This window comes from Bubalus bubalis, chromosome X (assembly GCF_019923935.1).
Source record: "Bubalus bubalis isolate 160015118507 breed Murrah chromosome X, NDDB_SH_1, whole genome shotgun sequence".
Classification (NCBI taxonomy): domain Eukaryota; kingdom Metazoa; phylum Chordata; class Mammalia; order Artiodactyla; family Bovidae; genus Bubalus; species Bubalus bubalis.
In genome coordinates, this window is record NC_059181.1 from 5,769,922 (window position 1) to 5,785,163 (window position 15,242).

Genomic DNA, 15,242 nt, shown 5'->3' on the forward strand with positions numbered 1-15,242 from the left:
ACCCAAGAGACGCAGGTTCGATCCTTGGGTCGGGGGGAGGAAACAGCAACCCACTCCAGTATTCTTGCCTGGGAAATCCCATGGACAGACAAGTCCAATGAGCTACAGTCCATGGAGTTGCAAAACTAAGCGACCGAGCATGCATGCAAACAACCTAATAATGTTTAGTTTTGGGTCAGTTAGAAATTCTTGGAGACACAACTAGAGATCCAGCGACCCAGACCAGGACATACGAAGGTGAAACTTGAGGATGGCCTTTCTTCCCAGAGACTTTCAGCATGTCACTTCGACCTCACTGCAGGCCCAGCAGACACACCAAGACTTGAGTATATTCACCACAAGATCGTTGCTTCAAAACTCCACCAGCCTGGGGCTGATTTGTGGCTACCGAAGGCTTCCGATGCACTAATTACTTGCTTGCTTTTTCTGAGAGCAGAGGCTAGTCCTCTATGCAGAATGAGCTAATCACCAGCTCCATTCTCTCTTCTGCCAAAACAAACAGCCTCCAATTACTGCTAGAAGAAAGCCTCTGATCTCTAATCAGTTACCTAAACCAGGCTCTCAGTGCTACTTGGAAGAGTGAATCATGTCCCATTAAGCAAGAATCTCTTCGCACTAATAAAATCCTAGAGCCCTAGGACCAAGGCCGCCAGCAACCTGCTACTTATCTTCCAAGACTCCATCCACTTCCCCCCCATCAGGTCCCAAAATCTGGCCAAGAAATAAGGCTCACTCAGACTTTTTATTCCACTCAGGCTATTTTTCCTCAAGCCCTCGTCTACTGCGCCTCCTTTGAGAATACCCAGGCACAGGAAGAGCAGGTTGCAGGTCTGCTAATATTCAGGGATAGGACTCCTCTCTGCAAGGATCTGAGGCTCAGCTCCATCACGGCCGTGATGCGCAGAACCTGGGGAGACAGGCGGGGTGGCCACCAGGAATGTCCCAGCACAAGCGAGGAAGTCGCTCAGGCAGGATACGTGAGATTCACCCAAAAAGACACAGAGCTTCTTTCAGGCTTAGTGTCCCTCTTCTTTAATCTTCTAGCGAAGGAAGCTCCAATACTTAGTCTACCTGATAGGAAGAGCCAACTCACTGGAAAAGACCCTGATGCTAGGAAAGATTGAAGGCAGGAGGGGAAGGGGACCACAGAGGGTGAGATGGTTGGACGGCATCACCGACACAATGGACGTGAGTTTGAGTAAACTCCGGGAGTTCGTGATGGACACGGAGGCCTGGCGTGCTGCGGTTCATGGGGTCTCAAAGAGTCAGACACAACTGAGAGACTGAACAGAACAGAGAAAATAAGTGCAGGGCCAGGTTACTCCCAAGTGAACGCGTCAGTTATCAGATCTCTGAACACTAAGGACAACCTATGAAAAAATCCCCAGGACAAGCGGGCGTAACCGCTTCCAGGGGTTGAACAATCCAAACCAGGGCCGGCCCCAGGGACACAGATCCATGCATGTGGTTCAAGCTCAGAAAGAGCCCTGCAGCTTGGGGGTGACCGCGCCAAGACCACCTATTGGAATTCTCAGTGATCTCGTCTCTGAGTCTGCATTTTGCAATGTGGAATCTGCTGGGATGCTGAAGCATGTTCTGGAGATCTCCGCAGGCATGATGCCTCTCACCTCCCTCTCCTCTCCAGCAAAGGTTCTGAGCTGCCTAACACTCTGGGGCCCCCTGGAGTCCCGGTCCTCCCCAACCTCTCCCTGCCAACCCCACCCCCATCAAAGTACTGTTGCACTCTGCCCCCTGCAGCAACCTGAGGGTGGGCATAAGGAATGCTGGGGCGGCGCGTGCATGCTTTGCCGCGCCCACAGTTTAGTGGCGGCCACGCCTGTCCCACGCTGGGAGCTGCAAGCTGTGCTTTTGGACGACCAGCCACAGGCCACAACGCCACAGGAATGAGCCTGTCACCCATTCCTGGTGCAGGCAGCTAACTGCCTCTGCTAAGGGGGTCTGAGCACCCTTGGTGGTGGGGTGGGCTGCCCATCCACTATAGGTTGAGCAGGAGGAAGGGGAGACCTCTAGTTGAACTTCCTGAAGTCGCTCAGTCATGGGCAACTCTTTGCAATCCCACGGACTGTAGATTACCAGGCTCCTCTGTCCATGGGCCTCTCCAGGCAAGAGTACTAGAGTGGGTTGCCATTTCCTTCTCCAGGGGAACTTCCCAGCCTGGAGACCGAACTTGGGTCTCCCACATGGCAGGCAGACGGTTTACCCACTGAGCCACCAGGGAAGCCTAACTTCCCGAAAGTGAAAGGGAAAGTGGCTCAGTCATGTCCAGCTCTTTGAGACTCCATGGACTATACATTCCATGAAATTCTCCAGGCCTGAATACTGGAGTGGGTAGCCTTTCCCTTCTCCAGGGGCTCTTCCCAACCCAGGAATCGAAGCCAGGTCTCCCGCATTGCAGGTCGATTCTTTACCAGCTGAGCTATGATCTAGCTAAAGCAAGGTCCAATGCATTGGCCCAGCAGCTGGCAGGAAAGGACACCAGGTGAGTGTCATGCCTGAGCAAGTGTGCGTGCTCATCAGATCCTGGGTATCCATGATGGTCTACACACATCCTGCGACATTCCCTTGTGGGGCACCCATTGTGTACACCCCCACACAGGGCACTTTGGGAGGTGGGCTTCCCTGGTGACTCAGACGGTAAAGAATCTGTCTGCAATGTGGGAGACCCAGATTTGATCCCTGGGTCGGGAAGATCCCCTGGAGAAGGACATGACAACCCACTCCAGTATTCTTGCCTGGAGAATCCCATGGACAGAGGAGCCTGTCGGGCTACAGTCCGTGGGGTCGCAAAGAGTCGGACACGACTGAGCGACTAACACGACCTCTACCGCCTTTCTGAGTCTGGCCCCAGCTTGGCCCTCGAGGGATGAGCCAGAAAATCCCAATTGTGTACTGCTGGTAATTCCAAGTGAAACCTCTGATGTTTGGGTATAACACAAGCACCGCACAAGAGAAAGATGAACAGTGAAATCCACGCGAATGACTTCATCTTTAAATTATTCTTTACCAAGAACAGTGCTGGAGAGCAAATTTAAAACACCACGGAGAAGCCAAGAGAGAAGGGTCACAGCAGAAAAAACGGGTTTGATAGTTTAGTTCCTTCTACAACACTTCTTACTCTTTAATCATGGACAGCACGTTTCTATGTGGCCCCGGGGCCAGAAAAAAAAGGCAGCTGGTTCTGAAGTAAATCAACCTACTAACCTTGGAAGAAAAGCTGTGACCAACCTAGACGGCATATTAGAAAGCAGACATTGCTTTGCCGACAAAGGTCTGTCTAGTCAAAGCTATGGTTTTTCCAGGAGTCATGTATGGATGTGAGAGTTGGAGTCTAAAGAAAGCCGAGTGCCGAAGAATTGATGCTTTTGAACGTTGGTGTTGGAGAAGACTCTTTAGAGTCCCTTGGACTGCAAGGAAATCCAACCAGTCCATCCTAAAGGAAATCAGTCCTGAATATTCACTGAAAGGACTGATGCTGAAGCTCCAATCCTTTAGCCACCTGATGCAAAGAACTGACTCATTTGAAAAGACCCTGATGTTGGGAAAGATTGAAGGCGGGAGGAGAACAGGACGACAGAGGATGAGATGGTTGGATGACATCACTGACTCGATGGACATGAGTTTGAGCAAGCTCCGGGAGTTGGTGATGGACAGGGAGGCCTGGCATGCTGCAGTCCATGGGGTCGCAAAGAGTCGGACACGACTGAGCAACTGAACTGAACTCAACTGAGAGTCCACACGCTTGTCTGGCCTCAAGGCTGCAGGCGAACCTTCCTCCACCCTTACAAGCAGGTCAGGAACCACGCAAGAGAAACTGGGAACCACTACCTGCACCAGAGACAGCCTTCCGCTCCGGTTTATTTGCACGAGTGTGGGTGGCTGTGGTATCCCTGATAAAAGGCACTGTTCCAAGCCCTTTCTCCAGCCCAGCCCTTCCCACCAATTCACAAATCCCACCTGCAGTTGCCCCCTGCCTGATACCTCAGCATCCTTCCAATTATTTAAAGAGGGGAGGGACGGGGAAGCTTGAGGTTTTATAAGGAGCGTGCGCCTCTGTCTTTTCAAATCTTAAGAAAGCTTAATCCCTGCAATTTAGATAAATCAGATAGGCATTACCAGGGTAGGGTTAAACCTCCAAGAATGGCTTTGCAATTGATTGCAGAAACAGCAGTTATTAAGTCCTAACTGAGTAATTTGCAGCTTAGTTCACCCCCCACCCCAGCTAATTAAAATGTAATCAGGATTGTCTGGCAATGTGTATTCTGTCAGCAGTTTTTTCTTCCGAAGAGAAATCATGCCAAGAGACCACAAGAAAAGCCTTTCACGGGAATTGGCTTGATCTGCACTGTTTCTTTAGGCGCTGAAACTGTAAAACAAATAAATTACAGCAACTGACAGTTCAATTTAAAGAAGGAAGGAAGGGAAAAAGAAAAAGAAAAGGCAGTCTTTCTCCCTGGGAACAGGATGCTGTTTTATGTCGTTGTTTGAACAATAGGGTGGCATTGCCTCAGAAGAGCGACCGCAGGGCAGGGCAGGGGGGCAAAAATCCAGGTGGCTGGGAGGGACCCTCTCCAGGGTGTCCGCGGAATTTCAGCGCAGGAGACCACACCCCCGGGTCCCTTCCCTGAAGACCAAATGGGATCGCGGAGTTTTCTCAAACCTACGGATGCCCCTTCTCTGCGAACACGCAGAACCGCGCGTACTCGGGCGCGTGCAGACTTGGCCAGCGGGTTCACTCTCTGCACATCCCAACTTTTAGCTCTTCGTGGGCCATTGCGGCCAAGGTTTCATTAGCTCTCTCACGCCAGAATGAACGGGGCTTAAAGGCTTCGGAGAGGGACTCGGCTTAGAAACCCACCGAGGAGCCGCGCGGCCCCTTTCTGGGAGCCGCAGTTTTCCCTGCGGCCAGAAGTTGGGATCTTGTAACAGGTGAACCACTACAAGGCTAGAGAGGAGACGGCGAGGGCGAGAAGCTAGCACACGAGAGAAATTAGGTTATACGCGTGAATGATTGCAGAGTGCGCGCGCTCCGATCAGCTGGGGACCGCGGCTGCGAGACACGCCTGGGGCCGGCTCGGGAGCGGTTCCCGCGCGCCCATCGGCACCCAGGGTCCCTGAGTCACTCCCCGCTGTGGTTCCCCCCAGCATCCCAGCCATCTACTGGCATCAAGCGTCCTGTCCCCTGAACCTTCTACGCACGCACACGCGCCCCTATACCTCGAAGCCGGCAGAATCTACGAGGGTTGGAAGAGATACTGGCTCCGGGAGTCCTCTCGGAACATCCGAACTTGACGCCTCCAAGTCCCTTATCCGTTGCCATTTCTTCCCTTAGTCTCCACGCCACTCGCTGGCGACACCAACAAGCTCTGAGGCTCCGAACTGGGGAGGCACAGCACCGGCAGTAACCAGCACCCCACCCCACCCCCCGCAACACAAACTCGCTGAAAGATACGACCCCTGGCCGAGGCTCCAAGGGTGGACCTCGAGCTCTCGGCCCGCCGAGTGCGAAAGCAAAGCTCAACAGAGACAAAAAAAGTCTCTGCCGGCGGGCACCTGCGGCGCCGCGGCTGGTTGCACGGGGTCCTCGGGCGGAGCGGAGCGCGGGCCTCGCTCGCTCTGCCCGCGACGCGGAGGGCCGGGAGCGCCCGGGGACTTTGAGGGGAGACTGGCCACCGGCCCGCAGTCCCGCGGCGGAGGTCCCGGGGCAACTCACAAGCCCACAGCCCACCCCACTCCATCCTTGGAAACCACAAAACCGCTCTCCCTTCCCAAGGGAAACCGCCTTTTGGTTTTCCCCGGGGAAGAAGGGAATTAGGTCGGGAGCCGGCGAGGGGCTGCAAAGGGGGGATCGTCCACCGCCCCCCCTCCCCTAAGGTACAACCCACCCCGCGCGTAAAGCCGGACCCCGACCGGCTGCAGCTGAGCGAGAAGTTTGAGCGGCGAGGCTGGAAGGCGCGCGCCCCGCAGCGCCAGGGGAGGACCCGGGCGCGGCGGTGCGTACCTGGAAGTGCTGGAAGAAGGCGGAGATGCGCGTGATCTGCAGGCTGAGGCACCTGGAGGCGCAGCGGGCACGCTGTACGCTCCCTGCCGCAAGCGACTCATCCAAGCGCCGGGCAGCGGCCGCGCCGGAGCCGGCAGCCAGGCAGCCCGCGGAGGCCACCAGCCAGAGGCAGAGGGTCAGGGCCGCGCCGGGCGCCCCGGCCGCCATGGCTGCGGGTCGGAGGGCGCGCGGGCGCCGGGCGCTGGCCGACGCTGCCAGCTCCGCACCGCCGCCGGGGACCGCGCGGCCGCCGCAACTCCGCTGGCAAAGTTCAATCAGGCCACTCCCGCCCCGCGCCCTCCCCAGGCCCCGCCTCCGGGGAGGGGGCGGAGCGAGGGTGACAGACGGCCGCGCCATTGGCTGAGAGGAAACTGAGTGACAGGGATGGGCGGGGCGGGCGGAGGGCCGTGGGCAGGTCCAAGCTAGCCAGACGCGCGCCCGCCTGCCGCGCGCCCCCCGTGCGCCCCTCTCCTGGGGGTCCGCTTCTGCGCACTCCGCCTACGCTCCCTCCTGCCCCCCAGCACCCCCTCGCCAATCGGGCCTCAACAGCAGGCCCCGGGCGTGGGTGTCAAGTGCTGGCCTGGGCATCAGGGCCTGGAACCCCACCTGGACGTGAGAACAGGTTAAGGATAGACGGAAGCGCCCCCCGAACTTGTGGGCTTCCATCCCTGCTTCCGACTCCAGTGGTCCCAGGTCCTACTCATATGCTTTGGAGTATTTGGATTTTCCCTTTTCCGAAGAGCGGAAAGGAGCGAATGGACAGAACTGCGCTGGGCGCAATAAGAGGAGACAGGCAGGGACGTTTGACCCCCCCTTCCCCCAAATCCCTCCACCCCCTCCCCCGTTCCTTCTTTCCTCATCCTTTGCCCTCTTCCTTCCTGCTTGCTTCCTTTCCTTCCTTCCCTCTCTTCTTCAACTGCGTCCACTGAGACCTTTCACTGGTCCTTTGCTTCCCTCTTAACGAGCATGTATCACCTAGAAATCCATCAAGGCAGGTCGCTAGGAACATTTATGGAGGAGAAGGGGACAACAGAGGAGATGGTTGGATGGTGTCATTGACTGGATGCACATGAGTTTGAGCAAGCTCCAGGAGTTGGTGATGGATAGGGAAGCCTGGTATGGTACAGTCTATGAGGTCGCCAAGAGTGGGACACGACTGAGCTTCTGAACTGATGACATGGTCACACATACCTCGACTCCGCAGGTGTAAGGCCTTACCTGGCCAGCACGAGGGACCTATTCAAGTTGGCAATCTTTCTTGAACCCTGCTCCTCTTTGCCCCAAGTCTTTTGATGTGGCCCTTTGAGCAGCAAGACAGCCACCCCTTCACCTCTTGTATTCTGGCCTGGAGAATCCCCAGGGACAGAGGTGGGCTACAGACCGTGGGGTCGCAAAGAGTCGGACACGAATGAGCGACCAGGCACAGCACACCACACCTCTTATGATCTTTCCCCACGTTCTTTCACCACCCACGCTCTCTATCCCGAGGTGGACACTGCATCATCTGGACTACACCCCCTCCCTCTGACAAAGCTCTGTACTTCCCGGAGCTCCACAGGGAAGGGACAGTGCTCCAGCCCGCTGCAGGTAGGAGACCACACAGACAGCTGGGGTCTGAGGAAGGCTGTGCTCCACACCTGGGACATTTATGTAACACAGTCGAATCCGGAAGACCCAAGGACACTAGCTGGGAGGTGGGGCAACGGGACTGACACTCCTGTGCACTGACACGAGCTGGTCCTCGTGCACGACTGCTCGCACACGTTCTAAAGGAGGGGCCTGAGCACACCACCAAATGCAGGGGCAGTTCGGTCTAGACGCATGCAACCTGCTCAAAGACACAGCACGAAGCTGGAGTCCCCTTCCCATAGAGGCCATGGCTTGCTCCAGTTTCCAGTTCTCTCTTCCTAAAATTCCCCACGGTTTCCACCCTGACACTCTGAGATCTTCCTGCAAAATGATAATGACAATGACAACCATCTGCCGTGATCCTTTCATACCCTTTTTTTTTTTTTTGCATCATTTTGTGTATATATTTCTTCATATGGTTCAAATCAGCAGGGCCAAGAGAATTAACTGTTTAGCCTGTTTCCCCCAGTGGGTTTTAAAAATCAGCGTCGCTTTGTGCAAAAGGCTCTGTAGGCAGAGCTGGTCTCATGGCTTGTGTGACCTTAGAAGGATCCACACTTCGTTTAATGTTCATCTGTCACAATCTTGATTTTCATTTTCAACATGGTTCTCTGAATTTTCATTTTGCCCGAGGCCCTACAAATGACACAGACGACTTCATCGGTAGCTTTTAGCATGACAGTTCTAAACATGAGCCGGAACCATAAAAGGTTTAGACGTGAGCTCACATGAACTCATAAGTTTGTTGAAAAGATGTTAAGAACTGCGGATGGAAATCTTTTTAAAGTATGTTAAACATAACTTCCTAAAGGTCATCAACCCTGAATATTAATTGGAAGGACAGATGCTGAAGCTGAAGCTCCAATACTTTGGCCACCTGATGCGAAGAGCTGACTTGGAAAAGACCCCGATGCCGGGAAAGATTGAGGGCAGGGGGAGAAGGGGACAACAGAGGATGAGATGGTTGGATGGCATCACTGACTCAATGGGCATGAGTTTGAGCAAGCACCTGGAGATGGTAAAGGACAGGGAAGCCTGGCGTGCTGCAGTCCATGGGGTTGCAAAGACTGGGACGTGACTTAGTGACCAAAGAACAGCAACAAACACACTTAAATATTGACTAAGAGCAAAGAAGAGCATCTTCTTGAAAACCCCAAGCAGGAAGGTGTGTTGAGCTTTAAGTCAATGAATGGAGAACAAACATCCGAACACAGGAACTGTCTTCTGAATGTTATCACTTTCATCTGGGAATTACTAAAAACATTTCTAAAAGCTGTAGCAGATTCTGGAGTTTGCATTTTAAACTTAAGCAAAAACTTGTCTCTGTGAAGGCAAGGGTATCATGCATGCCTGTATTTTCTTAAGGTATGTTTGGTTTATAACTCTGCATGTTATATCATTAAATTTATATTCTAGAAAGTGAAGTCACAAGGACAAGCATGCTGAGCTTCTAAGTGTTCAAAGGGATCACTGTATTTTTTAACAAAGCAATATGTTTGCTGCTTATATGTGTGACATAGCATATTCATTTCCATGAATAAATGCATTTTATCATAAACTACAAAAGAACATCTAGTGAGCTGCACAGGAAGCTCACTTTAAAGGTATAGGGTCTGCTTTTTTATGCATATGTTACAATAGAACCTGTGGTTATATAGCTTTCTTCTTTTAGAAATATCACAGACATCCTCTATGATTATGCTAGTCTCTTTCATGTTCTTTATTTTAATTGCAGTTGAAAGTCACTTTGAAAAGAATGCATTTTGATAAAGTCCGAGTAATGCTCAAAATCTAGTACTTTACTCTGTTCACATATGTTCAATTTATTTTGCAGCTAACCTTTTGAGTTGGCATTTGCATGCATGCTAAGTCACTTCAGTCGTAGTCTAACTCTTTGAGACCTCAAGGACTGTAGCCCGCCAGGCTCCTCTGTCCATGGGATTCTCCAGGCAAGAACACTGGAGTGGGTTGCCATTGCCCTCCTCCAGGGGATCTTCCCCACCCAGGGATCGAACCCACGTCTCTTACGTCTCCTGCATTAGCAGGCAGGTTCCTTACCACTAGTGCCACCTACAAAGCCAGAAATTCTCTGTTGACATGACTGGTTAAGCCACACCCTACGTTAGTCAAGACCAAGTACCTGAGAGGGGAACCTGAAGTATGTCCAGAAGGAATGATGACTGATAAATGGCTGAGTGGGAATTGTCCAGATGCATTAGTAAGAAAGCACTAAGTATGTCTTTCCTCTAAGCCAAGGTGGACCTGATTGTCCGAATTTGTCTGGAGAAGAAATGAACCTTGTAATCACTTCAGTGGGACTTGGACAAAACACCCAATCTATTAAAGAGAATCTAGAAAAAACCCTTGATTAACTCCTTGATTAAGGAAAAAAGACCAAAATACATGGCCTGTCTCAGGTTACCGATGAAACAGAAAACAAGGCCCGCATTCACAGTTTCCAAAAAGTTAGCGATGCTTTTCCTTGCAACTGATTTAGGTTATCAGTCTCTTCTCCTCTTTTTTATCTTTTTTTTTTTTTTTTTTTAAATCCTTAATCAGAGAGGCTTGCTAAAGGTGTACTCCAGGACTCCCATCCAGAGATTCTGGGTCAGCCTATGTGAGATAAAGCCGCCGTGGACTCTCAGCTTTGAAACACCACCTCCTGAAGCTACAGCAAGTGAGCCAAGGGCCGGTTTGGGAGGAGACTGAGTCAGAAAACACGTGCCCCATTTACAATGGAGCAGAAGCTTTGATTGCAAGAGCATGCGTTTCTTCATTTTAAGGGCCTTCTTGAGGTATGTGTGCTGACATGCCTGTCGACTTCTTAGTAATCACACTGATATATTTTCCCCCAGAAACGTTTAGCCAAGACCCTCTTAGACTCATTTTTGGGAGCCAGCAGCTTGTCTCTTCAAAGGCTTTTCAGTGGCATTCGAGAAGGATAAACCGGGTAGGAAACAGTCACACTCTTTTTCTGACGTTCCCCTGTTGGAAAAGCCAACTGAGAATGCACTCTAAAACTGGAGAAGACCAATGCTTTAATCTGATGGTGTTCACGAGCTGTAATGTGAGTGTGGTCCACACTCGTTGGTTCTGGGATATAGGGGACAGCCAAGTGCAGGCAAGAAAGTGGCCCAGGGTGCCCAGTTTCCTTCTTAATGGGGACTTTCCTGGTGGCACAGAGGGTAAAGAATCTGCCTGCAGTGCAGGAGACCTGGGTTCAATCCCTGGGTCAGGATGATTCCCTGCAGGAGGAAATGGCCACCCACTCCAGTCTTCTTGTCCAGAGAATCCCATGGACAGAGGAGCCTGGCGGGGCTTCCGTCCACAGGGGTCTCACAGACGGAGACCACTTTCCTTTTTCCTTCCAATGGCTTTCATTTGATGATGCAGTAACAAGCCTCTTCTCTCAGAAACGGCAGTCAGTGTCCAGAGAAATTAAGGTTGTATTTTAAAGATTAGAAATTAGCATCACGAGAAGAACCAGGAAGAGAGCTAGGCCCACAATTCAAGCTCTACGTCTGCGTGCAGAGTTGTCAGGATTCGGCGGCCAGATCTCTTCTGACGATCACTCTTCTTCAAGTGTGCCTTTCTCTTCCCATCCAGATTTCACTCTCTTCTGCTCAGCTTTGCACTTCAAAACCAGAGTGAAGTGAGGTGCTCAGATGCAGTTAAGAACTGAGTGGATAAAGAATCAAATCTACATCCTTTGTAACATGATTTCAGGGAAGGATGGGGTGACCCCCCTCTCTGGTGCTGTACCAATCCACTCCCTCATGGCAGATTTAACCACTGACAAATGAAAATTATAGCCTTCTGCCCCGCGTCACTGAATATACACTCTGCTTTTTGGGGCAGGACAACCTTGTCCGTCTGCAATGATCTGCTTTCTTTTATCATCTTGCAGGGGAAACAGCCTACTTGGAAATAATTTTAGCTTCCTTTTTCCTCTTCGGCAGGATTATAAAAATTCAGCTGCACGAGACGCAGGTTTAAAGGTATTATTTTTAATCACCTCGATGTTTACTGAGATGTTACTGAAAAGCATCAGAAATGTGTTTGCTATTACTTTTGTGGGCGAAGGCATATTTTAAGAAAGATTTTTGCAAAATATACAAAGAATTGTCAAATATCAAGGATTTGTCTACTTGCTTTCCTCCCTTCCCCCGAAGTCACCATTAATCCATCGATTAGTGTTACATTTGATAACCTGTTTTGTAGTCACGCTAAGAGCCTGTTCTAGATTAAGTGATTGCTACACTTTTATTCTGTCCTTGCCATAGTTACTAAAATTTAATTACTAAAAAATAAAGTGTGTCGGAGTGTGCATTTTTACATTTCAAGGATCAGTTGTACGGCAATGAACATGTTCAACTGTGAATGCTTTTTTCCCTTCCCAACCCCTCTGCCCCAGGAGATTTTGATTTTAGTTTACTTGAGGACATTTGTTGATTTTAAGTGTCTCATTGAGCGTAACAGCTTCTGGACCTTACAGGGAACACAGAGTTTTTTAAAACCCAGTGGTTTCAAAGAATGTTCAATGTCAGTCAAGTTGAATTCTTGTCTCAGTGACCAGGCAAATTAACTTATTTTTTCCCAAATTTTAATGCTGGCAATACTACAGTGTACAACCAGAAAGAGCCAGGGTCCTCGTATCTGATTTTACATCTGAACCATAGATATTGAAAAGCATACACAGAGCCTTAAAACAAATGCTATGTAACAGCCAAATGCAGGAGACTAAAATATCAAAGGTGACTTGTACTTCAGGTTCTTGACCAAAATATTACTGGTTTGCTCCCAAACATGCATTTTGAGAAGCATAAGCAAGTTAGTAGAAATGGAAATTATGCATTTTTAACCAAAGTTATATAATTTGGGCTTTCTTTGTGGCTCAGCTGGTAAAGAATCCTCCTGCAATCCGGGAGACCTGGGTTCAATCTCTGGGTTGGGAAGATCCCCTGGAGAAGGGAAAGGCCACCCACTCCAGTATTCAGGCCTGGAGAATCCCATGGACTGTATAGTCCATGGAGTCACAAAGAGTCAGACATGACTGAGTGACTTTTTTTTTTTTAATAATATAACTTTTTCATTTCTCACTTCTCAAGGGCCTACTTTTCATGGGAAAGGAATAATGAATTTCTCAGTAAAATTCCTATTTAACACTTGGTAAAATGAGACTCCTTTAGCTTTTTGAAATGAAGCTCAGATAAATAATCATAGTTTTTATTCTGATTTTCATCTCGAGACATGAAAGAAATCCACACAGGTGCTCTTTAGAAATACTGAAGCTCTGATCTGTTGACATACTTAAGTGGGGCTGTTCTTTGATGCTGCTAAGCCCATGGAAATTTACATTGAGCCATGTAAATACCAGAGATTTGGATAGACTTAATCTGATAAAGAAACGAACAAGGCAACTTTTAACAGGAAACAGCGCCACATGGCGGCCATCTGAATAAAGCGCGACAGCTTAGTTCAGTTGCTCAGTCGCGTCTGACTCTTTTGCAGACCCCCACGGACTGACTGCCCGCCAGGCTTCCCTGCCCTGGAGACGGCAGTCAACAATCCAGTCTGATAACCTAGTCTGAAGACTGCACTGTCAACTATAAAGCGTAAATCCAACTGGGGTCATCATGCACCCTTCTCAACTAATACCAACTAGACTACTTCCACTGCGGACTTAAGCAAGGGAAAGGTTTCCCGAGTAACTACAGTCACGCTGAACTAAACCGGGGAAATGTGCGAAGCTGTCTTCAGATTAATTTTAAGCACTCCTCTGTTCACTGCAAAACTAAACGACAGAGGCAGACTTGTGGGAATTACATCCGAAGTATCTCCTGGTTCGGAATACCTCTGCAGCTCAGACATCACATGCTTGTTCAGACTGGGATAAAATTCAAAGCCAGGGAAAACTAAAGAAAGTTGACAGGCTTTATCTTCGGTGTCAGCAAATGGAAAGAAGACCCAGACACTGCCTTTCGTCACTCCGTGGCCACTGCACGCAAGATTCGCATCAGTCAGGAGGTCAGAATAAACACATTCGAGGAACTCAGGGAAGCACCGTGATACCCTGGAGCCAAGGGAAAAGACCGATGAATGTGACTGAGGCCTGAATTGATATTTTTCTCTTCTGAATCTGCTGTATGAATCTGCTTAATCACTTGGTTGTGTCTGACTTTTCACAACTCTGTGGACTGCAAGGAGATCCAACCAGTCCATCCAAAAGGAGATCAGTCCTGAGTGTTAATTGGAAGGACTGATGTTGAAGCTGAAACTCCAATAGTTTGGCCACGTGATGCGAAGAGCTGACTCATTTGAAAAGACCCTGGTGCTGGGAAAGATTGAGGGCAGAAGAAGAAGGGGATGACAGAGGATGAGATGGTTGGATGGCATCACCGACTGAATGGACATGAGTCTGAGTAGACTCCAGGAGTTGGTGATGGACAGGGAAGCCTGGCATGCTGCAGTGCGTGGGGTCACAAAGAGTCGGACACGACTGAGCGACTGAACTGAATTGAACTGATGGACTGTAGCCCACCAGGCCCCTGTGTCCATGGGATTCTCCAGGCAAGAATACTAAAGGAGGGGGTAGTTATTTCCTCCTCCAGGGGATCATGTCAACCCAGGCATGGAACCCAGGTCAGCTGCATTGCAGGCATATTGTTTATCATCCGAGCTACCAGGGAAGCCCTGTGAATCCACAGGGGCTTTAAAAAAAAAAAAAAAGCACACCCTGGGACCAAAACAAAACAAAAATGTTTTGGTGTAAGTCCAGAATTTTCTATCCTGGCTAACTGGAACCAGCTGGAGAATACTCTGATCTGCTCTGGGTGCTTCCAGGAGTCCGAATCCAAAGGTCATTCCCTCTCCTCCTCTGACCATCCAGCAGCCTCTGGACCATGGGTGCTGCCTTCTCACACACAAGGCTGACTTTGAATTCCAGACGAGGAATGCTAAGGCCTCTTTGGTCGGTTCTGCTCTGTTTTCTCAGCAGTCTGTGCTTCTCTGGGACACAGGCTGCCAAGAGTGGGCTCTCAAAGCTGATAAATGGGGCTCCCCCTCGTGTGTAAGTGGCATTCCTAACTGGGCCGTGTTCCCTTCGGTCCTTCTGGCTATTGAATCACGTAGAGCAAGTCCTTGTTGACACGGCAGGAACTTCTCAGCTCAAGAAGAACTTCAGGGAGGGCACAGATGGGAACTCAATCCATCCCTTTCTCTTCTCCTGCAAATACTTAGTAGCTACCATTCCGGATGATTCTACAGACACCAGTCATCCTAGAGATATTTATTTTCAGCATCTTGGTATTCGTCCTGCTCTTTATAGGTGAGGCTAGGAAATGTTCAGTTCAGAGCAATGTTGCGGGTGGACGCATTCCTGGGTCACGGATACAGAATAAGCCAGTTAAGACGAGAATGGGATGTTAAGAGCCAGCTGACTGTCATATTAGCAGGATCTTACTAAGTGAATTACAGTTTCCTGGCGTTACTACAGACAATGAAAGAAATGAAAGTGATCTAAGCCCCTTTCTGTTTTTAGAGAATTAGGCACATA

The 15,242-nt window shown here is 50.0% G+C and overlaps 1 protein-coding gene across 1 annotated transcript in view; it reads right to left on the reverse strand.

The window, feature by feature from the left end:
- Positions 1-6,298, reverse strand: part of ANOS1 (anosmin 1) — a 202,194-nt gene extending 195,896 nt beyond the window's left edge. The window contains exon 1 of the mRNA XM_025277307.3: positions 6,020-6,298. Coding sequence (XP_025133092.3) covers positions 6,020-6,226 — 207 coding nt within the window. The 5' untranslated portion in view covers positions 6,227-6,298. The remainder of the gene's footprint in view (positions 1-6,019) is intronic.
- Between the last annotated feature and the right edge of the window lie 8,944 nt (positions 6,299-15,242).